Source organism: Coregonus clupeaformis, chromosome 24 (genome assembly GCF_020615455.1).
Source record: "Coregonus clupeaformis isolate EN_2021a chromosome 24, ASM2061545v1, whole genome shotgun sequence".
NCBI lineage: Eukaryota > Metazoa > Chordata > Actinopteri > Salmoniformes > Salmonidae > Coregonus > Coregonus clupeaformis.
The window spans coordinates 40,136,889-40,159,418 of NC_059215.1; the positions used below are offsets into that span (position 1 = coordinate 40,136,889).

At 43.8% G+C, this 22,530-nt stretch overlaps 1 protein-coding gene across 1 annotated transcript in view; it reads right to left on the reverse strand.

Annotated features, from left to right (window-relative positions):
• Window positions 1-22,530, reverse strand: part of LOC121538133 (voltage-dependent L-type calcium channel subunit alpha-1D-like) — an 80,546-nt gene that overhangs the window by 3,852 nt on the left and 54,164 nt on the right. Inside the window, exons 20-41 of the mRNA XM_041845924.2 lie at window positions 19,319-19,448; window positions 17,007-17,066; window positions 14,998-15,104; window positions 14,830-14,917; window positions 14,514-14,621; window positions 14,340-14,392; window positions 14,038-14,184; window positions 13,697-13,898; window positions 13,459-13,617; window positions 13,060-13,170; window positions 12,753-12,836; window positions 8,981-9,109; window positions 8,778-8,843; window positions 8,594-8,685; window positions 8,264-8,423; window positions 7,671-7,798; window positions 6,513-6,609; window positions 6,264-6,366; window positions 5,874-5,975; window positions 2,876-3,012; window positions 2,124-2,240; window positions 679-1,055 (exon numbers count right to left, since the gene is read on the reverse strand). Coding sequence (XP_041701858.2) covers window positions 679-1,055; window positions 2,124-2,240; window positions 2,876-3,012; window positions 5,874-5,975; window positions 6,264-6,366; window positions 6,513-6,609; window positions 7,671-7,798; window positions 8,264-8,423; window positions 8,594-8,685; window positions 8,778-8,843; window positions 8,981-9,109; window positions 12,753-12,836; window positions 13,060-13,170; window positions 13,459-13,617; window positions 13,697-13,898; window positions 14,038-14,184; window positions 14,340-14,392; window positions 14,514-14,621; window positions 14,830-14,917; window positions 14,998-15,104; window positions 17,007-17,066; window positions 19,319-19,448 — 2,757 coding nt within the window. The remainder of the gene's footprint in view (window positions 1-678; window positions 1,056-2,123; window positions 2,241-2,875; window positions 3,013-5,873; window positions 5,976-6,263; window positions 6,367-6,512; window positions 6,610-7,670; window positions 7,799-8,263; window positions 8,424-8,593; window positions 8,686-8,777; window positions 8,844-8,980; window positions 9,110-12,752; window positions 12,837-13,059; window positions 13,171-13,458; window positions 13,618-13,696; window positions 13,899-14,037; window positions 14,185-14,339; window positions 14,393-14,513; window positions 14,622-14,829; window positions 14,918-14,997; window positions 15,105-17,006; window positions 17,067-19,318; window positions 19,449-22,530) is intronic.

Sequence of the window (22,530 nt, forward strand, 5' to 3'; positions counted from 1 at the left end):
GAAATATACTTAAGTATCAAAAGTAAATGTACTGTAATTGCTCAATTATACTTAAGTATCAAAAGTAAAAGTATAAATCATTAAAAATTCCTTATATTAAGCAAACCAGACAGCACCATTTTAAAAATATTTTTTTACGGCTAGCCAGGGGCACACTCCAACACTCATTTACAAACGAAGTATGTGTGTTCAGTTAGTCCGCCAGATCAGAGGCAGTAGGGATGACCAGGGATGTTCTCTTGATAAGTGTGTGAATTGGAAAAAATGTCTGTCCTGCTTTTGGGTGTCAGGGAAAATGTATGGAGTAAAAAGTAAATTATTTTCTTTAGGAATGTAGTGAAGTAAAAGTAAAAGTTGTCAAAAATATAAATAGTAAAGTACAGATACCCCCAAAAACGACTTAAGTAGTACTTTAAAGTATTTTTACTTAAGTACTTTACACCACTGGAGCTCCACAGCTCCTAGACATTACGCAAGCAGGTAACCAGTGTGCTCATCACACATGAAATCACACCTAAAATAATCAACTAGTTCATTACCAGCATTCAATGACTACTGCATTAAAGATGGAGATAACCATAATATTATCTAACTTTTACTTAACCAGGAAGTCTAATTGGGGTCAAGAGACCTCTTTTACCAGAGAAACCTAGCCAAGAAAGCAGCATCTTAAGTTACCTTGCAGATTGGACCGTGGTGTGGGTGTCGAAGTCAACAATCTTGCGGTGTGAGCTGGAGGAGAGTGCCCCATTAGCAGACGGGTGCTCACGGCGGAGACAGCGGCGCTGCCCCCCGTTGGTCAAGGAGGGAACAGCGGGCACGTTGGCATTGTTAAGGTTGGCGTTAGAGGATATGGGGGATTTGGGGTAGTAGTGGTTGTAGCAGTGGGGGTCGCCTGCCCTCTCCTCAGAGCCGACCTGGGAGGGCTCCACAGAGGCGTGACAGGAAGGAGGGGGGACCTGAAGGGGCCGCTGAGTGACGTTAGTCTGGTGGGCGGAACCCCGGTGGTCCCCACTAACGTGATTGGTGTGGTTGGAGAAGATCACACCGTTCCTCTGTAGAGACAACACTCTGGTCAGAACCGACAGTACACATGACCATAATAACACAGTGATTAAACTTAACCACTGGCTTTGGGTCTGTCCTGGTGGTAGGGCACTTTGTCATTGAGGTCTTCATTCCAAACTTCACTAAATTATGCTAAACAGATAATGAAAGTATAAAATTAACCGTGCATTTAGTGAAGGTTTTTGTGCAAAACATGCTATGAAAGAGGACTGACTTTAAAAACCACTAGGTTGAACAACTCTGTCATCTGTATGCTCTGGGTTCACAGGCAATATGAGTGTTATTGTAATGAATGGAGGGAGCAGGAAGTGAACCCGGGTCACGAGTCACGTTAGGTTAAAGTGTTAAGGTTAGGGTTAGGGAATGGGTTAGCTAACATGCTAGGTAGTTGCAAAGTAGCTAAAAAGTAGTAAGTACTGTAGTTGCAAAGTTGCTAATTAGCTAAAATGCTAAAGTTGTCCATGATGCCATTCAAACACGCAACCTTTGGGTTGCTAGACGTTCACATAATACGCCAACCCCGACCAACCACCCTCCTTTCATTTTTGCCTTAAGTAACCTTCTGTCTTATGTAACCATACCAAATGTAACATGTCATACTTATTTGAGTGTCCCGGATTTACGTTTACTATGTTATGTCTAGTCTATGAGACCAGGCTGGTGTATGATTTGCAGAAAGGAATCAAGTCTTGTTGAGACCAGTTGAAAGATAACAATGTAAAGATCCTTGACATTTAGTTATGAGTCAATTAACATGATGACAGCTGCGTCGGTTTAAGCATATGTAACCTAGCTCTCTTTTATTTGCCACGATCTCCCTCAGCAAACTTCACCTACTACTAATAAGCACACTATGAACAAGCAGTCCCTAACAGGCAAGCAAGCTTTTCCCAAACCATACGCCAACAAAGGACCTGTTTTAATAGTCACTTGATTTAGCTCACCCAGCAACCACATAAACTGGATTTGGGACCATTCCATTGGCTGTAAAAAGCGAACCCTGCCCTCTGAACGTGTCGAGCACACTTATTGAATGAACTGGGACAGTGATTTACCCTATAAATCTCGTCGTCTTCTTCTGCGTTAATGTCTACAAGGCCCTCGTCTTGCAGGTCACATGATATGACTCGGCGGATTTCAGGCCCAATATCATGCAGTGTGCGAAGGCCAGCCTGCAACGACGACAAGAGAGCAGCTGAGCGCCGGGAGGAACACAAACACATGCGCACAACTGAAGAATACACACACACACATATATGAACTGAAGCATAAGGTCAGACACATACAGTACACACAAAGACCTTCAGACCAGACATACTGAGGTGCTTTGTAAAGCTATAGATATGCTGTTCTCTTTATCTCTCATTATCACTAGAAGTGGATAAGAAAGGGGATAGTCTGTAGCTGTTAGCATGGCCAGAGGTGAAATGGCAAAGTGCAGGCCAGGGAAGCAGCATTGTGTTTGTTCAGATGCAGTGGCCTGCTGCTTTGCCGATGTCCAGTGGTGATTGGGCAAAGCACTACTCAGTGTGATTTATCGCAAACTAGCAGTTACATATTGTTTACCCTTATCAATGTGTTATTATCTTACTAAAATAGCACCCATATTTGGGTTTGTAAGTCATGTAATCAGTTGTTGTTTCAAAGGTTATTATCTTTTGAGTTCTACAGGTATCTGCAGTTAAAAGATATTGACTTGTGTTACATACAGATTGGCCATAATAGTGGAGTTTTGTTAGTGTTGACAACCTTAGAGGAGGTCAAATGGTACAGTCCAGTACAGAACAGTACAGCAGTTGAGACTCACCTGGAGGGCGATGGTGGAGTTCAGGCTGGTGAATGAGTTTCTTCCCACCAGGCCTTGCTCTTTGCGTTTCTTGAATTTCCTGAAGTAGTCCTGTATCAGGAAGGTAGCATAGAACTTCCCCACGGTTACCTCATCATCTGAGTGAACAGACCACACAAACGCCTCCACTGTCAGCACCGCACCACGCCATCACGCACCGTATAACCCATTATTCTTTAGCACGGTAGCTGACTTTATAGGGATCACCAAGCTTTGTGCAAAGCAGTCTGTGGCATATAACGTATCAAAGATTCATAAAAAAGCTGAAAATGCATGGGACTTTAACCAAGCTCTACACTGCAGTTTGGTGTCTACCAGACCGGTGTGATAGAATCAGCAGCTTCTCAGCTTTCTTCCTGAACCTGTACATCTGTGGTGACAGAGAACATAGCCGAGCACAGGCCTGACCTTCTGACAGACAGCCATCAGAAACAGCCAGCAAAATATCAGCCCACCAGACCTCTCAAAACAACATCAGCAGCTCTACCCACTAGAGAGTCTCTGGCATTATCAAAATATCAACAGTTCTGAAACGTAGAATTTTAAACTAGCAAAGAGACACTAGCCTCAACTCAATACAGTCATGAGAAGCGGTGCAACGTTTGTTTCCTATCAAACCAACCACAACCTTATATTCACAATCACATCTGACTAAAGTCTACCACACAGCTAGCTACACATCCAACTACAGTACTGCTGTTATTACCTAAGGCTTAGCTAGCTACAGTACAGGGATACCGCCACAGTTAGAAGCATCTAACAAGAAGTATACAGCAGAGAGACGAGTGTATCTAAGCTGTCAAAAGCGACGCGCAGGCCAGGGAAGCAGTACAGAACAGAGGAAGAGAACAGAGGAAGCAGCGATCGGTGTCACTCAGCTAGTTAGTAAGCAGACTGGGGACATAAGACACAGGAGAGAGAGAGAACAATAGTTCCATGCCACCGGCCAAAAACAGAACTGCTGCAGGAAATTCCGGCGGCAGAGAGAGGGAAAGAGACTACGGAAGAAGAGGGAGAGGAGGAGGGAAAGCTGTGGAGAAGAGAAGCTTAGCCAGAAAGAGAGAGAGAGATCAAGAGGAGTTAGTAGTTATAGCAGAGCATGCAGTGCTAGAACGAGCCAAGAATCAGATCCCATGCATCATAGCTAAAGCATCAGAGCTAAAGCATCAGAGCTAAAGCATCAGAGCTAAAGCATCAGATCCAAGCATCAGAGCTAAAGCATCAGATCCAAGCATCAGAGCTAAAGCATCAGATCCAAGCATCAGAGCCAAGCATCATAGCTAAAGCATCAGAGCTAAAGCATCAGAGCCAAGCATCAGAGCTAAAGCATCAGAGCCAAGCATCAGAGCTAAAGCATCAGAGCCAAGCATCAGAGCTAAAGCATCAGAGCCAAGCATCAGAGCTAAAGCATCAGAGCCAAGCATCAGAGCTAAAGCATCAGATCCAAGCATCAGAGCTAAAGCATCAGAGCCAAGCATCAGAGCCAAGCATCAGAGCTAAAGCATCAGAGCCAAGCATCAGAGCTAAAGCATCGGAGCCAAGCATCAGAGCTAAAGCATCAGAGCTAAAGCATCAGAGCTAAAGCATCAGAGCTAAAGCATCGGAGCCAAGCATCAGAGCTAAAGCATCGGAGCCAAGCATCAGAGCTAAAGCATCAGAGCCAAGCATCAGAGCTAAAGCATCAGAGCCAAGCATCAGAGCTAAAGCATCGGAGCTAAAGCATCGGAGCTAAAGCATCAGAGCTAAAGCATCAGAGCTAAAGCATCAGAGCTAAAGCATCAGAGCCAAAGCATCGGAGCCAAGCATCAGAGCTAAAGCATCAGAGCTAAATCACAAAGCATAGTGCAGCAAAGGACAACTAGGTAAATAAAATGAATACGAAAAATAAGGGTGGGTTGCAGCAAACTAGGGAACAGTGAAAACATCACAGGTTGGTCAACATCAACACAGTACAACACAGCATGACACAGCATGACACTACAGACTGTATAGTACAGTACGGCCCAGGACAACCAAGTGTGAGACAACAAAAGAATACACAGCAAAACAGTTGAGCATGGCATTGCACAGAAACACATGGGTGCTGTGAGTCTGCATCCTAACTGCCACCATATTCCCTTCCTATAAAGTACACTACTAAGTGCACAATAAAGTGAATAGGGTATCATATCGGATTGAACCTGGCCTGACTATCAATAGGGAGCCCCAGAGTCAGGCTGCAGTTAGCATATGCAGGAACGCCATCAATAATGGCTGATCCCTGGCTGTAACCCCACTCTCTGAGGGTGTATGCAACACACTTGTACAGGCCACAGACTTGTACATGTGTGAAACAGGACAAATATAAGCACCCCCTATTTGACCTTTGATATGAGCACACTCTGTGTGGATGGAAAGATAGAGTGAGATAAGGTGAGTTTCTCTGAAATGAAGTGACTGTCTGCTCCTTTATCTGATCCTGCTCTTATCTGTGGTCAAACGACTAGGCTTTAACAGCTATTGACACATGAAACCAGGAAGAGAGGACTTAACTGCCTGTCAATAATTAGTCAATGCAAACTGTTTCACTAGAAGGTCAGTAAGGCAATGGATCCCTAATGTCAATGAATGATTTGATTCTCAATGTGTGACTGCTAATAACCAAAGAACATATGCTGTTAGCAATCCATGTACCTCTATGCAACAAGTCCCATGAATGTATTATGTGTAATACCACTGCTGAGGGAAAGCTTTGTTGCAGGTCAGCCTGGAGCATAGGATCGCCACCCTGATCACTGCTTATGCATGTGCATTTGCACAGCGCATTTGTATGTTTAAAGTGTTCATACCAAATGAGCATGTGTGGGTGTGCAGGGCAGTCTGCCACCTCTCTGTAACAAGGCTAGCCATGAGGTAACGGCACATCTACTGTCCAGTTACTGTGGACAGACATCACAGAGACTGGAGCCATTCTACTGACCGCCTGCGGGCGGCACCACTTGGTCCAGCAGCTTCATGCTGGTCCTCTTCCAGATCTTCTTGATGACCGCTCGCAACTCCTCATTGGCCTGCTCCAGGTTGCCTAGGAAACAAACACTTGGTCAATGTTTTGGACCAATCAAAACAGCCATTGAGCAGGCCACTGTATAAGAGTATTTTGAGTACATTCTGAGAAACTGTGTGATGATTGTGTCCCAGACTGTATGTCCTCATTCAGACATCATCACTGTGTTAACCCCCAGCAGCACCCTCTTGTGGCTACAGGCAGTACTAAATCCCCTACCATAAAGTTGGTGTAATATGCCAAGCTCGCCTATCCTCAAAAGTGAATGTCCACAGCAGCTGCTGCTGCAATGACCGGACTGCTCACCTTCGGTCTTGATCTTCAGAGCGGTCCTCACCAAGGCAAACAGGGTGGCGTTGAACATGACCGTGCCATCACTGTTCAGGGGCATGTTCATGGCAACCAGTCTCTGAAAGGAGTTAAGGTTATGCAACACATGAGTTAACCAGGGCACGATTGAGCCCACAATATGAACACCTTGTGTAACATGTGTGTGTAATGTTTGTGCTGTGTGTTGAATATAATGTGTGTGTTTGTGTGGGTGTATAAACACACCTTGCAGGCCACTCTGTGTGGACACAGCTTGCCGAAGCCTAGAGGAGGCTGGATGCGTCTTAGCAAGGTGACCACGTCCAGATGCTTTATCCTGCCCCTGAAAGAGACAGAAACACACTCCTGAAAGCAACACACTCCTGAAAGCAACACACTCCTGAAAGCAACACACTGCTGAAAACAACACACTCCTGAAACCAACACACTAATGAAACCAACACACTCCTGAAAGTAACACATACTTTGAAGTACTACTTAAGTAATTTTTCTGTACTTTCCTATTTATATTTTTAACAACTTTTATTTTTACTCCACTACATTCCTAAAGAAAATATGTACTTTTTACTTCCATACATTTTCCCTGACCCCCAAAATACTACAGCAATAACCCTCACCCTAACCTTAACCCTAACCCTAACCTTAACCCAAAAACCTAACCCTAACCCTAAAACTAACCCTAGCTCCTAACCCTAAACCTTAACGTAATTCTAACCCTAACACTAATTCACTATCCTGTTAATATAACACGTTGTCATCCCTACTGCCTCTGGTCTTGCGGACTAACTAAACACAAATACTGCGTTTGTAAATTATGTTTGAGTGATGGAATGTCCCCTTGACTGTCCATAAAAAAAAAAAATTGAAAATTGTGCCGTCTGTTTTGTTTAATATAAGGAATTTGATGTATAGCATTTACTTTGACTTTTTACTTTTAGTCAAGTAGGACAATTGAGTACTTTTTAGAAAAAAGGGTTCCAAATGAGTTCTTCGGCCATAGGAGAACCCTTTTTGGTTCCAAGTAGAACCATTTGGGGTTCAATGTAGAATCCTCTGTGGAAAAACTGTTCTACCAACAAGGGTGCTTCAAAGGGTTCTCCTATGGGGACAGTCGAAGAACCCTTTTAGGTTTTAGATAGCACTTTTTTTCTAAGAATTGACTTAAGTACATTTAAAACCAGATACTTTTAGACTTTTACTCAAGTAATATTTTACTGGGTGACTTTCACCTTTTCATTTTCTATGAAGGTATTTTTACTCAAGTATGTCAATTGAGTACTTTTTTCACGTGTGTGTGTGCGTGTGTGTGTGTGTGTGTGTGTGTGTGTGTGTGTGTGTGTGTGTGTGTGTGTACTGTATGTCCAGATGGTAATGCAGACTCACTTAGCCTCAGGGTCATATTCAGACCAGATCCTTTTAAACTCATCCAGGTGGTGAGGGCCCAGAATGGACCAATCACGCGTCAGATAGTCAAAGTTATCCATGATGACAGCAACAAACAGGTTGATGATCTGGAACAGAGGTAGTAAGACACTCAGTGGACGTGTTTAACTATGCTAGTGTAGACCAGAAGTCCCCACAATAATAGTAAACTAACAAAAATTTCACCTACTGGGGACATTTTCTTAGTCCCCACAAGATCAAATGCTATTTCTAGGGGGTTTAGGGTTAAGGTTAGAATTAGTGTTTGGGTTAGAATTATGTTAAGGGTTAGGGTTAGGAGCTAGGGTTAGTTTTAGGGTTAGGAGCTAGGGTTAGGTTTAGGGTTAAGGTTAGGTTACGTTTTTGGGTTAAGGTTAGGGTGAGGGTAAGGGTAAGAGTACGGGTTAGGGTTAGGTTTAGGTTTAGGGGTTAGGGAAAATAGGATTTTGAATAGGACTGAATTGTGTGTCCCCACAAGGTTAGCTGTACAAGACTGTATGTGTGTGTGCGTGCGTGCGTGTGTCTACATGCTGTGTGAATGTGTGTGTGTGTACCAGGAAGGCGCAGAGCATGTAGAAGCTGATGAAGTAGATGTAGGCGAATCCGCTGCCACAGGTTCTCTCCTCTCCAGGGTTGTAGTCTGACTCTGAGTCACACAGCTTCCCTGGCAGACATGCCAGCATGATCTCCTGCCACACCTCACCTGTAGCACACCTGAGAACATTCAAGTCATATTATGACCCCAACACAACCACAACTATTCAACATCCATAACCGTATACACGTTAGCTTGATCTGCTGCCAAACTTGTCCCTAGCACACCACAATATGATGACACATAATAAACAAACTAGTCACACACACACACACACACACACACACACCTAAAGAGCATAAGGACAGCTTGAGGAAAGGTCTGGAAGTTGTTGTTGCGGTTAATCTGTGTGCCGTCTACCATGGCGATCTTTCCAAACACCTGAAACAAACAACACAGTGTGTTACGAAGGAACAAGTCCTGTAGATAAGCTAATCATAATGTCAATTCAAAGAGAAATGTTTGTCAGTTACCTGCATTCCAATAACAGCATAGATGAAGAATAACATGGCTATTAGGAGGGCAACATAGGGAAGAGCCTAGGAATGAATGCCAGAGAGAGAAAGACAGTTTCAGTAGTGTGTTCAGACTCAGGAAGAAAAGGTGCACCTTCACCTGTATGGTTACAGTCTGACCCGTATGACTCCGCTGTTACCTGAGTGGATTATTCTCTCACCTGGAAGGACTTGATGAAGGTCCACAGGAGCGTTCGGATGCCCTCCCCTCTGCTGAGCAGCTTGACCAATCGCATGACTCGAAACAAGCGGAAGAATGTGATGGAGATGCGAGCGCTGTCCTCTGTGTTCTGAGACAGAGAGAGAAACAGGAGGTGGAACACCCATAGGACTGATGGTTCTGCTTTAACACACAGCTAGGAGCAGGCCAGAGATCAACATGCAGTTTGTGTGTGTGTGTGTGTGTGTGTGTGTGTGGGTGGGTGCACATCAGTGCATGTGTGTACGCATTCAGGTAGAAGAACATGCAAGAGTCCTTGACTTGTGTGAATGCAATGCATACACAGCCACATACATACAGTAGCCACCAAAGACAAGTGTCCCCACTCCTAGGAGTCATACATTTTACATTTAAGTCATTTAGCAGACGCTCTTATCCAGAGCGACTTACAGTTAGTGAAACCCTTTTTTTTTATATTTTTTTTTTTTATACTGGCCCCCCCTGGGAATCGAACCCACAACCCTGGCGTTGCAAACGCCATGCTCTATCAACTGAGCTACATCCCTGCCGGCCATTCCCTCCCCTACCCTGGACGACGCTGGGCCAATTGTGCGCCGCCCATGAGTCTCCCGGTCGCGGCCGGCTGCGACAGAGCCTGGATTCGAACCAGGATCTCTAGTGGCACAGTTAGCACTGCGATGCAGTGCCTTAGACCACTGCGCCACTCAGGAGCTTCATACAGGGGCATGTCTCCAGACTTGGTGGGAATGTCCAGACACATGCTCCGTTGAATGACTGCTTTAGAAACAAGCAAACCCACAGCATCTACATGATCCAGGTCAAACATGAACAAAACAACATAACAAAAGACTGATAATGAGATGACTATCAACACGAGCAAGATCCCAAACCAGAATTGATCTTGTCCATGGTACCAGGCCACAAAACAGGCAAGACAAAGCCTCAATAAAGAATGTAATTCAGAACATGATATTTCATTCCAAACTAACGTGACGACTGACTGACTGACAACAGAAACGATGACGATGAGGAAGAGTGGGGTAGTGGGAGGGGCTTCTTACCCCTGGCTCCACAATCACCTTCACCACTGGGAGGGCCTTGAAACCAAAGGTCTGGGTTAACCACTAACAACTTGACTGTTTCATCACTCATATCATTGATGTCATCAATTAGTCATTGACATTGTTATAGACATAATTACTTATCTTACGACTGCTTAACAATGTCATTACATTTCTTCATTGTTGATTCAATCAACCCAGAAAAATATGATTGTAACTTCTTTAATAAAACTCAGAAATCATAGAACATCCATAACAGACATGTTACAGTAAGCAACATTATTGACTCTGGACACCATCATCTTTGCCTCTCATGCAAAGCAGAATCACAGTAACTTAGCACAGTATGATCACAGTAGCATGTTCAGTGCATAAAACGTGCCATACAATTCTACACAGGTGAAGAAAGAAAACTTTGACCGGTACCAGATAATGAGGAGGTCCCAGAAATACAAACTTGGTTTAACATTAAATCATTAAAGTAAATATCCAATGTGATTGTCACTCATTGGTCAAACACATTTATGACAGTATGTTACAATATGACTAACCTGACTAATATAAATATATTGTTTCACTTAACTCACTTACCATGTAGTAAGACACTCTGTTTTTGTGTATGTGTGTAAGGCCATATGTGTGTTTAGATTTGTATTCCAAACAGAAGAAAAGACAGAGCCACACAAACTTCATGATGACACACAGTCACAGAACAGCACCAAGCATGGATCCCTAATCTAGACAACATATTGGAGGGAGTCATCGCAATAACCCTTAGAGCAGTGGTATTCAAACTTTTTCAGCGGGGACCTAATTTCGTTCACTTGAATTTCTGGCGACCCCACCACACCCCAAATCTAATGACACAACCTTAAAATCACTACATTTAGATTTTTACATTAAAAAAACTCAATTTCTGTATATTGTCCCATACAATAATCTGTACTTTTTTGGCCCCACTGCAATTCCCCCGCGACCCCGACTTTGAATACCACTGCCTTAGAGTGTTTCAAAACTGTCCTATCATTATAAAATCTTACAAATCTGGTAAAGATCTGACTCAGTTGTCATCACATTTCTAGATATCACATGCCAAATGTTGATCTCCAAGGCTCATAGGGTTGCATTCATGATTGTCAATGCTTCTAAACAGCTAGATAGAGCAACAACTTTCCAAAGAGCTATCTACCATAGTTAATGAACATGTCTGGGACATGAAACCATTTGGGGATCTTGAATGTAACCCTGATGTTATTGCAAGGCATTCCCTCCAATAATGCTACAGGACAAGTGACATGAAGATGGCTACTTACATTGAGCTCTGTGATTGCAATGTCAACGACGCTACCAACAACAATTAAGGCATCAAACGTGTTCCATGCATCAGAGAAATAGTGCTGTAAGCGCCAGCCCACGGGCACAAAGAGAAGGGGAGAGACGGGGAGAGAACAGAGAGAGAACAGAGGCAGAAAGAGAAGGATAGAGAGATGTGAAAATACACATGAGTTAAGACATGAAAGAATACAACAAGAAGTAGAAAAAGCGTCTGAGTGGCACTGTCTGTGAGAATACAAGACGTATGCATGCCACAGGCGGCCGGTGACACCTTCATTGGGGAGGACGGGCTCATAGTAATGGCTGGAAGGGAATTAATGGAATGGTATCGAACTCATCAAACATACAGTTTCCATGTGTTTGATACCATTCCATAAACTCCATTCCAGCCATTGTTATGAGCCGTCCTCCCCTCAGCAGCCTCCTGTGATGCAAGCCTCTAAGGAGCCCAACTTATACATATGAAACAGTGAATGAAGTTCTTCTGACTATGATCTGTTATGAACCCTACAACCCTCTATAACAGGGTTCTTCAATTCCGGTCCTGGAGGGCCGAAACACTTCTGTTTTTTATTTCTACCTGGTAGTTAATTGCACTCACCTGGTGTCCCAGGTCTGAATTAGCCCCTGATTAGAAGGAGAGGATGAAAAACAGAGGTGTTTCGGCCCTCCAGGACCGGAATTGAAGAACCCTGCTCTATAAGGTCTTATACGTTTCTCACTGATACAGTGCCTACACAGTGCTGAGTAACTGGCCACCATAGACCTAGACCCAACACCAGTCCAGACAAGGGATCATGTACTAAATTCCGTCACGGACCGATTTTTTCTTGAGCGGATGGTCGGGGGGCCGGAACATAATTACAAATAATTTGTAGACTGCAAATTGACCGCAAGAATCACAGACAGATATAATCTTTCACTAAAACATCATAATTTCAAACCTTGCTTACATTTGTATATGATCACGTGTTCCTCTATTATGCGGGGAAATACTTAGAGACAGATTCCCCAAATAAAAATAACTTGGAGCTGATTTCCTGGTGTTTTTACATTTTTTTATGTCCAACAAAAAAAACAACGTCTGTTTTCTTTGTTCAGAAAACATGGGGGGCCAAATAAAGCCATCTGAGGGCCGTGCCGCCAGTTGAGGAACCCTGATCTAGACCTATGGGTGACCAGCCCTGACACTGGGCCAAGAAGCCAACAGACTGGCTTTAGGACCAGAAAGTGGATCGAGTGAGTCTAGAAAAAGATGAAGGAATGAAGGAATGAAGGAAGGAAGGAAGGAAGGAAGGAAGGGAGGAAGGGAGGGAAGGAGGGAGGAAGGAAGGGCAGGTCTATTACAATACTCACATCTACCTGACTGAGAATGATGTCTACTACGCTGCCGATCACCACCAGGGCATCGAAGACGTTCCAGGCGTCCCCAAAATACCCCTACAGGCCACGGTACAGAGCGCACCGCAGGGGAAGGTAGGGAGAGGGGTAGGATGGTCAGTGGAGGGTAAGAAGTAGAGAGGGAAAGGGTGAGCGGGGAGTGTTAAGGTCAATATTACAGAGGGAAATACTTGACAGTGGGAGAGGGGGATGAGAGGAGGGAGAGGGGTGAGATAACTGGTCTATGATGCAAGCTGAGAGGCAGGCCGACTGACTGACTCACCCTGGGTTTGAAGGCGATGAGTTTGAGGATCATCTCCACAGTGAAGACGCCAGTGAAGACCATGTTGAGGATGTCCATGGCGTAGTTGAACAGGTGGGACTGGCCATAGTGCTGAGGAAATGGAGAGCGAGGGAGCGAGAGAGGGTTGGAGAAAGAGAGAGAAGGTGGCATTGGAGAACAGAAAGAAGCATGATGAGATATAGACAGAAAAATAAATATAGAGTTAACGAGTCTGACAAAATGTCACAGAACACAGAGAGAGACAGAGAGACATAGAGGGACAGATAAATAGACCCAGACAGAGACACACACAGAGAGACAGAAAGAGAACAGAGAGAGGGCTATAGAGGGCTATAGAGGGCTATAGAGGGCTATAAAGGCATAGCAGTAGGGACTCACCTGGATCGCCAAACACAGTGTGTTGAGGATGATGAGCACGAACATGACGTACTCAAAGCCAGTGGAGTTGACCACATACCAGAACTTATACTGGTAGGGGTTCTTAGGGATGTACCTCCGCAGCGGGCGAGCCTTCAGAGCGTACTCTACACACTGACGCTGGAGAGGGTAGAGAGAACACAGAGTTAATCAAACACACACACACACACACACACACACACACACACTAGGCTCTTACCTGGTTTTTGTCCAGCTCACAGTTCTTGTACTCTTTCTCTCCCTGCTCCTGAAAGGTGACGATGACGAAACCGACGAAGATGTTCATCATGAAGAAGGCGATGATGATGATGTAGATGATGAAGAAGATGGAGATCTCCACGCGGTAGTTGTAGATGGGACCCATATTCTCTCTGTTGGAGTCGATGGCCTTGTACAGCAGACTGAGCCACAGAAACAAACAAACACCCTAATCAGTGAGACGCTTCGTGAAAATGTATGCGTGTCTGGATACGCATACGTGGGAGTGTGTATGTTCACGTATGCGTTTGCTGTGTGCGTGCGTCTGTGAGAGGCTCTTACGCAGGCCAGCCTTCAAACGTAGAGACGGTGAACAGAGCCATCATGGCCATGAGGACGTTGTCAAAGTTGAAGTCGCTGTTGTACCAGATCCTCTCTCTGACTGCAGGCAACACTGTGTCTCCATCCTTATACAGGATGTATGTGCCTCTACACAAGGAGAGAAGAAGTTATAGTTCTACACACAGATTTACATATCTGTATGACACATTAACAGACAAACATACACACACACACACAATGATAAGCTTACAATTGTATTCAGCATAGTACAGGGAGAAAAATGGAGAGCAAATCCAACTCACTTGCATTCCTCTGGGCTGGACTTGGCGTCGTCTGTGCATCGATAGAACTTGCCCTGAGCGAGAGAACAGAACATTAACAGCTGCTATTCTATCCCACACTACTGCACACACAACACTCAGTGTGTCCACCGTGTTATCATTGACATTCTGTCACACTGTAATGGAGGTAGGTACCTTGAAGAGCTGCACTCCTATGCAGGCGAACATGAACTGTAGCAGCGTGGTGACGATCATAATGTTACCAATGGTCCTGATGGCCACAAATACACACTGGACCACATGCTGTAGGGTCAGGGGTCAAAAGCAGAGGAGACGAGAGAGAAAAGGTCAGGGACGAATGACCTTATTGAACCCTGTACCCTTAGCATGATGATTTACAGGGGATTTCAACAGTCGGTTCCCTTGTGGAAGTGTACTAGTTAGAATAGGTTTTCTCTGGGTGCGTTGTTAAACAGTTGTTCCACTGTGGCCCACGGGACCCCTGTCTCACCTTGAGGCCCTTGGCTCTGTTGATGGCCCTAAGGGGCCGCAGCACCCTCAACACACGCAGGATCTTCACCACCGAGATGGCAGATGACCTGAACACCAAACACAGACAGTTATGGCCACATTGGTTGGTTGCTTGATTGATGAATGTATGGATTGATTGATTACGTACTGAATGCCGAAGGACACCAGAGAGACTCCCACCACCAGTAGGTCCAGCAGGTTGAAGTAGTTCCTGCAGAAGGCTCCTTTATGGAAGAAAGCCCCAAACGCTGTCATCTGGAGAACACAGAGAAACTGGCATCAGATATACTGACCTTATACATTGGGCTGTCTCTTACTAGACACAATAGCTTTAGCTATAAATGTAGATGACATAGACGTGGGCAGACAAACACACACAGTCTTGTTTATCTAACCTTGTGGGGGACACACAATTGATTCCCATTAAAAATCATATTTTCCCTAACCCCTAAACCTAAACCCAACCCTGACCCTTACCCTAACCCCAAAAACCTAACCATAACCCTAAATCTACCCGTTAACCCCTAATTCTAACCCTAACACTAATTCTAGCCTTAATCCTAAATACCCTAGAAATAGCATTTTTCCTTGTGGGGACTAAGAAAATGTCCCCAGTAGGTGAAATTTTTGTTAGTTTACTATTCTCCAGTTAGTCAAATTTTTTTATAGTTCTTGTGGGGACTTCTGGTCTACACAAGTATAGTGAAACACGTCCACCTACACACAGAGCTAGTTCCACTCTTACTCAAACTCCTACACATACTATTCAATGCCACAAAAATTGGTTTCTACAGAAACTCAGATACAACAAAGAAAACATGAAATTGCATATCAGACAATAGAGACATAGAATGTTAACTGGACATAGAGAGATACTGTGTTCAGTATAATCAGCAGTGTGGGTTGTGCAGCCTACAGGGTACCTATCACTGGGGGGGACAGGTCACTGTGTTTTATACTCAGTCTGACTCTCTCTCTCTCTCTCTCTCTCTCTCTCTCTCTCTCTCTCTCTCTCTCTCTCTCTCTCTCTCTCTCTCTCTCTCTCTCTCTCTCTCTCTCTCTCACACACACACACACACAGGCAATGCCATTGAAAACATTGACAAATGAGAACCGTTCTGACATTGGACATATTATTTCAGAGATATGCTATTCATTTCATGTAAAGATTAGAACAAAGATTGCTCAAACTGCATTCCATGAATCTACTAGTAATCTATTGGTTCTGTCATTTGCATCTTCAAGCCCAGGCTTAAAACACGAAACATGGGCATTGCATCAGGGGAGAGGTAAACAAGTGTATGAAAACCCCCCAAACCAGATGGGGGGGGGGGGTAAGGTTGCATTCAAAAGTGTAGTCAAATTGCTTCAGAGTCATTCATGTGTGTCGTGGTTTCATGCACATTCTGTGGAAGTACTCGAGGGGGAAGGATGACGACATCATACCAAAACAAACGTATGACCAATAGGATGCGGACGTGAGTCCTCACATGAAGCAAAGAGAACACACAGGTGGGGGGCTGAGCAGCAGAAGGGAATTGGGTCTGGAAAGCATGTCAGATCTGTTTATTCTTTAGTTCAGGCCAAACTCATAATGACAAAGGAGTTGTTGGCTAAAGGAGAAACAGATCTACCAACCAGGGAAAGAATCTCTATGGTGGAGATTCACAAAGAGGTGACCTACCATGAACCCTCATCTTTACAGGGTGCAGTTTAAACTGTACACAATAAGAAGGCAGTGGATTATGCTATAAGAGTGATCCATGCTACACAAAAAAAAAGAAAAAAAAATACATATTGCCCGCTATTTTGGCTCCAAATTAAAAGAACAACAACTCATCGGATAACATCTGGTGTTATCTATTGAGCTTCAGGTCCGTTTGTGGTTAAAAGAGGTGTCGTGATGGTTGCTAAGAGACAAACAGGAAAAAATGTGCGCCATTTACAAACAGGCGACATACAGTAGACAGGGGAGTGCAGCAAGGCTATGGTTGTCATAGAAACCAGGTTACCTTCAACAGGATCTCAAAGGTAAACATGCTAGTGAAGACATAATCTGCATAGCCTAGGATCTGGAAAGCAACAAGAAGGTTGGACTGTTACTACACAAGCAGTAGAGCACAGCACACACACACACACACAGGGGAAAGCATTTACCTTCAACAGGATCTCAACAGTAAAGATTGCCGTGAAAGCATAGTCAAAATAACCAAGTATCTGCAAAAGGCAATGTGAAAGTTTAACAGGAGTTCAAGGCATCACCACATGACATGATATCAACAACTTCAGAATGCATCAACCATCCTAAATTGATAACAAAATATCTATAACCACTGCTATTGAGTGTAGGTTTGAGTTTTTAGTTAACATTTTCTTTTTAACATGGATATTCCATTTCACTGTTAAACATGATCTTAATGTCATTACTGTAAAATTACAGTCAAATTACTTTCATGAAAGTAATCTTGATGCTATTAAAGGTGCAATATGCAGAAATTGGTTGCAAAAAAGTTAATAGTTCACCTAATTTCAGTTTGTGACAAAACAAGCAATATACAGTTGAATATACTCGTTTTTCAACCACTCCACAAATGTCTTGTTAACAAACTATAGTTTTGACAAGTCGGTTAGGACATCTACTTTGTGCATGACACAAGTAATTTTTCCAACAATTGTTTACAGACAGATTATTTCATTTTATAATTCACTGTTTCACAATTCCAGTGGGTCAGAAGTTTACATACACTAAGTTGACTGTGCCTTTAAACAGCTTGGAAAATTCCAGAAAATGATGTCATGGCTTTAGTGGCTTCTGATAGGCTAATTGACATCATTTGAGTCAATTGGAGGTGTACCTGTGGATGTATTTCAAGGCCTACCTTCAAACTCAGTGCCTCTTTGCTTGACATCATGGGAAAATCAAAAGAATTCAGCCAAGATTTGTAGACCTCCACAAGTCTTGTTCATCATTGGGAGCAATTTCCAAATGTCTGAAGGTACCACGTTCATCTGTACAAACAATAGTACGCAAGTATAAACACCATGGGACCACGCAGCCATCATACCGCTCAGGAAGGAGACGCGTTCTGTCTCCTAGAGATGAACGTACTTTGGTGCGAAAAGTGCAAATCAATCCCACAACAACAGCAAAGGACCTTGTGAAGATGCTGGAGAAAACAGGTACAAACGTATCTATATCCACAGTAAAACGAGTCCTATATCGACATAACCTGAAAGGCCGCTCAGCAAGGAAGAAGCCACTGCTCCAAAACCGCCATAAAAAAGCAAGACTACGGTTTGCAACTGCACATGGGAACAAAGAGCGTACTTTTTGGAGAAATGTCCTCTGGTCTGATGAAACAAAAATAGAACTGTTTGGCCATAATGACCATCGTTATGTTTGGAGGAAAAAGGGGGTTCTTGCAAGCCGAAGAACACCATCCCAACCGTGAAGCACGGGGGTGGCAGCATCATGCTGTGGGGGTGCTTTGCTGCAGGAGGGACTGGTGCACGTCACAAAATAGATGGCATCATGAGGAAGGAAAATGATGTGGATATATTGAAGCAACATCTCAAGACATCAGTCAGGAAGTTAAAGCTTGGTCGCAAATGGGTCTTCCAAATGGACAATGACCCCAAGCATACTTCCAAAGTTGTGGCAAAATGGCTTAAGGACAACAAAGTCAAGGTATTGGAGTGGTCACCACAAAGCCCTGACCTCAATCCTATAGAACATTTGTGGGCAGAACTGAAAAAGCGTGTGCGAGCAAGGAGGCCTACAAACCTGACTCAGTTACACCAGCTCTGTCAGGAGGAATGGGCCAAAATTCACCCAACTTATTGTGGGAAGCTTGTGGAAGGCTACCCAAAATGTTTGACCCAAGTTAAACAATTTAAAGGCAATGCTACCAAATACTAATTGAGTGTATCTAAACTTCTGACCCACTGGGAATGTGATGAAAGAAATAAAAGCTGAAATAAATCATTCTCTCTACTATTATTCTGACATTTCACATTCTTCAAATAAAGTGGTAATCCTAACTGACCTAAAACAGGGAATTATTACTAGGATTAAATGTCAGGAATTGTGAAAAACTGAATTTAAATGTATTTGGCTAAGGTGAATGTAAACTTCCGACTTCAACTGTATAATGTAGAGAATCATTGTACCATCTAAACCGCTGTGAAATATATTTTCAATAACCATAAATATAGTATTTTCAGCTGTTAGAAGCTGGTGTACAAAACCGGAAGTAATCGACGCAAAAACTGAACTTAAGAACGAGAAGCAGAGAAATAGCGCACATAGAACAGATCTACCGCTTCTTAGACTTGCTTTCAAGTAGAATGATAGATCTATAACTCACATTTATATGTGAATTTGGTCGGGTCACCCAAAAAGTGACATATTGCAGCTTTAATTGTTATTTTGAATGTCAAAGAAAAGGCTGCTGCTGCAGTATACATACGATGTTGCGTGCGGAGAAGTTGCGTATGGGGTCCTCAGCAGCCAGAGACACAGAGCTCAGCATGATGAAGACCAGGATGAGGTTGGTGAAGATGTGGTGGTTGGTCAGCTTGTGGCAGGCCACCCGGACCCTGAGAAAGAAAGCCATGAAATTACACATTATTTGTGAGTGAGTGTGTGTGTGTGTTTCAAGTTTTAATGTCACATGAACAAGTACAGTGAAATGCCTTTCTTGCAAACTCAAAACCCAACAATGCAATAATCAATAACAATGTAATACTATTTAAAAAAACACACGAGAAATAAGAAGAAATATGAAGAACACAACAAGTAAGTAAGTAAGTAAGCATACTATATACAGGGTCAGTTCCAATACCATATTTACAATGTGCAGGGATACTGGAGTGATGGAGGTAGATACAGTGGCTTGCGAAAGTATTCACCCCCCTCTGCATTTTTCCTATTTTGTTGCCTTATAACCTGGAATTAAAATAGATTTTTTGGGGGGTTTGTATAATTTGATTTACACAACATGCCTACCACTTTGAAGATGCAAAATGTTTTTTTATTGTGAAACAAACAAGAAATAAGACCTAAAAAAACTGAAAACTTGAGCGTGCATAACTATTCACCCCCCCAAAGTCAATACTTTGTAGAGCCACCTTTTGCAGGAATTCCAGCTGCAAGTCTCTTGGGGTATGTCTCTATAAGCTTGGCACATCTAGCCACTGGGATTTTGAACATTCTTCAAGGCAAAACTGCTCCAGCTCCTTCAGGGTGGATGGGTTCCGCTGGTGTACAGCAATCTTTAAGTCAAACCACAGATTCACAATTGGATTGAGGTCTGGGCTTTGACTAGGCCATTCCAAGACATTTAACTGTTTCCCCTTAAACCACTCAAGTGTTGCTTTAGCAGTATGCTTAGGGTCATTGTCCTGCTGGAAGGTGAACCTCCGTCCCAGTCTCAAATCGCTGGAAGACTGAAACAGGTTTCCCTCAAGAATTTCTCTGTATTTAGTGCCATCCATCATTCCTTCAATTCTGACCAGTTTCCCAGTCCCTGCCGATGAAAAACATCCCCACAGCATGATGCTGCCACCACCATGCTTCACTGTGGGAATGGTGTTCTTCGGGTGATGAGAGGTGTTGGGTTTGCGCCAGACATAGCGTTTTCCTTGATGGCCATAAAGCTCAATTTTAGTCTCATCTGACCAGAGTACCTTCTTCCATATGTTTGGGGAGTCTCCCACATGCCTTTTGGCGAACATCAAACGTGTTTGCTTATTTTTTCATTAAGCAATGGCTTTTTTCTGGCCACTCTTCCGTAAAGCCCAGCTCTGTGGAGTGTACGGCTTAAAGTGGTCCTATGGACAGATACTCCAATCTCCGCTGTGGAGCTTTGCAGCTCCTTCAGGGTTCTCTTTGGTCTCTTTGTTGCCTCTCTGATTAATGCCCTCCTTGCCTGGTCCGTGAGTTTTGGTGGGCGGCCCTCTCTTGGCAGGTTTGTTGTGGTGCCATATCTTTCAATTTTTTTATAATGGATTTAATGGTGCTCCGTGGGATGTTCAAAGTCTTCATGGTGCCGCTTGCTTGGTGGTGCCCCTTGCTTAGTGGTGTTGCAGACTCTGGGGCCTTTCAGAACAGGTGCATATTTACTGAGATCATGTGACACTTTGCACACAGGTGGACTTTATTTAACTAATTATGTGACTTCTGAAGGTAATTGGTTGCACCAGATCTTATTTAGGGGCTTCATAGCAAAGGGGGTGAATACATATGCACGCACCACTTTTCCGTCATTTATTTTTTAGAATTTTTTGAAACAAGTTATTTTTTTCATTTCACTTCACCAATTTTGACTATTTTGTGTGTGTCCATTACATTATCTAAATTTAAATTACAGGTTGTAATGCAACAAAATAGAAAAAAAGCCTAGGGGGATTAATACTTAAATGTATGTATAGGGGTAAGGTGACTAGGCAACAGGATATAAGATAAACAGAGTAGCAGCAGCTTGTATGTGAGTGGGTGTGCGGGTGTGTAGAGTCCGTATAAATGTATCTACATATTATGTGTGATTGAGCGAGTGTGTGTGTGTATTGCCCTGTGAGTGTGCTTAGAGATAAACCTAGGTCAATAAAGATACAAGGTTAACTCAGATAGTCTGTGTAGCTATTTTGTTAGCTATTTATCAGTCTTATTGATTGGGGATAGAAGCTGTTCAAGAGCCTGTTGGTGCCAGACTTGATGCACCATTACCGCTTGCCGTGCGGAAGCAGAGAGAATAGTCTGTGGCTTGGGTGGTTGGAGTCTTTAACGATTTTCCGGGCCTTTTTCGGGTGATGAGAGGTGTTGGGTTTGCGCCAGACATAGCGTTTTCCTTGATGGCCATAAAGCTCAATTTTAGTCTCATCTGACCAGAGTACCTTCTTCCATATGTTTGGGGAGTCTCCCACATGCCTTTTGGCGAACACCAAACGTGTTTGCTTATTTTTTTCATTAAGCAATGGCTTTTTTCTGGCCACTCTTCCGTAAATCCCAGCTCTGTGGGCTTTACGGAAGAGTGGTGGCCATACGGCCACACCGCCTGATATAGATGTCCTGGATGGCAGGGAGCTCGGCCCTAGTGATGTACTGGGCTGTCCACACCACCCTCTGTAGCACCATGCGATCGAGGGCGGTGCTATTGCCATTCCAGGCAGTGATGCAACCAGTCAAAATGCATTCAATGGTACAGCTGTATAACTTTTTGAGGATTTTTTCAACCTCCTGAGGGAGAAGCGCTGTTGCGCCTTCTTCACAACTGTGCGCATGTGTTTGGGGGCGTGCATACGCCCCTGTTTCCTGTGGTCCACGATCAACTCCTTACTGACGTTGACGGAGAGGTTGTTTCTCTGGCACCACACTGCCAGGTCACTGACCTCCTCCCTATAGGCTGACTCATCATCGCCTGTGATCAGGCCAACCACCGTCATGTCGTCAGCAAACTTGATGATGGTGTTGGAGTCATGCGTAGCCACACAGTCGTGGGTAAACAGGGAGTACAGGAGGGGACTAAGCACACAAACCCTTTGGGGCCCCTGTGTTGAGGGTCAGTGTGGTGGAGGTGATGTTGCCTACCCTCACCACCTGGGGTCGGCCCGTCAGGAAGACCAGGATCCAGTTGCAGAGGGAGGTGTTCAGACACAGAGTCCTAAGCTTGGTGACAAGCTT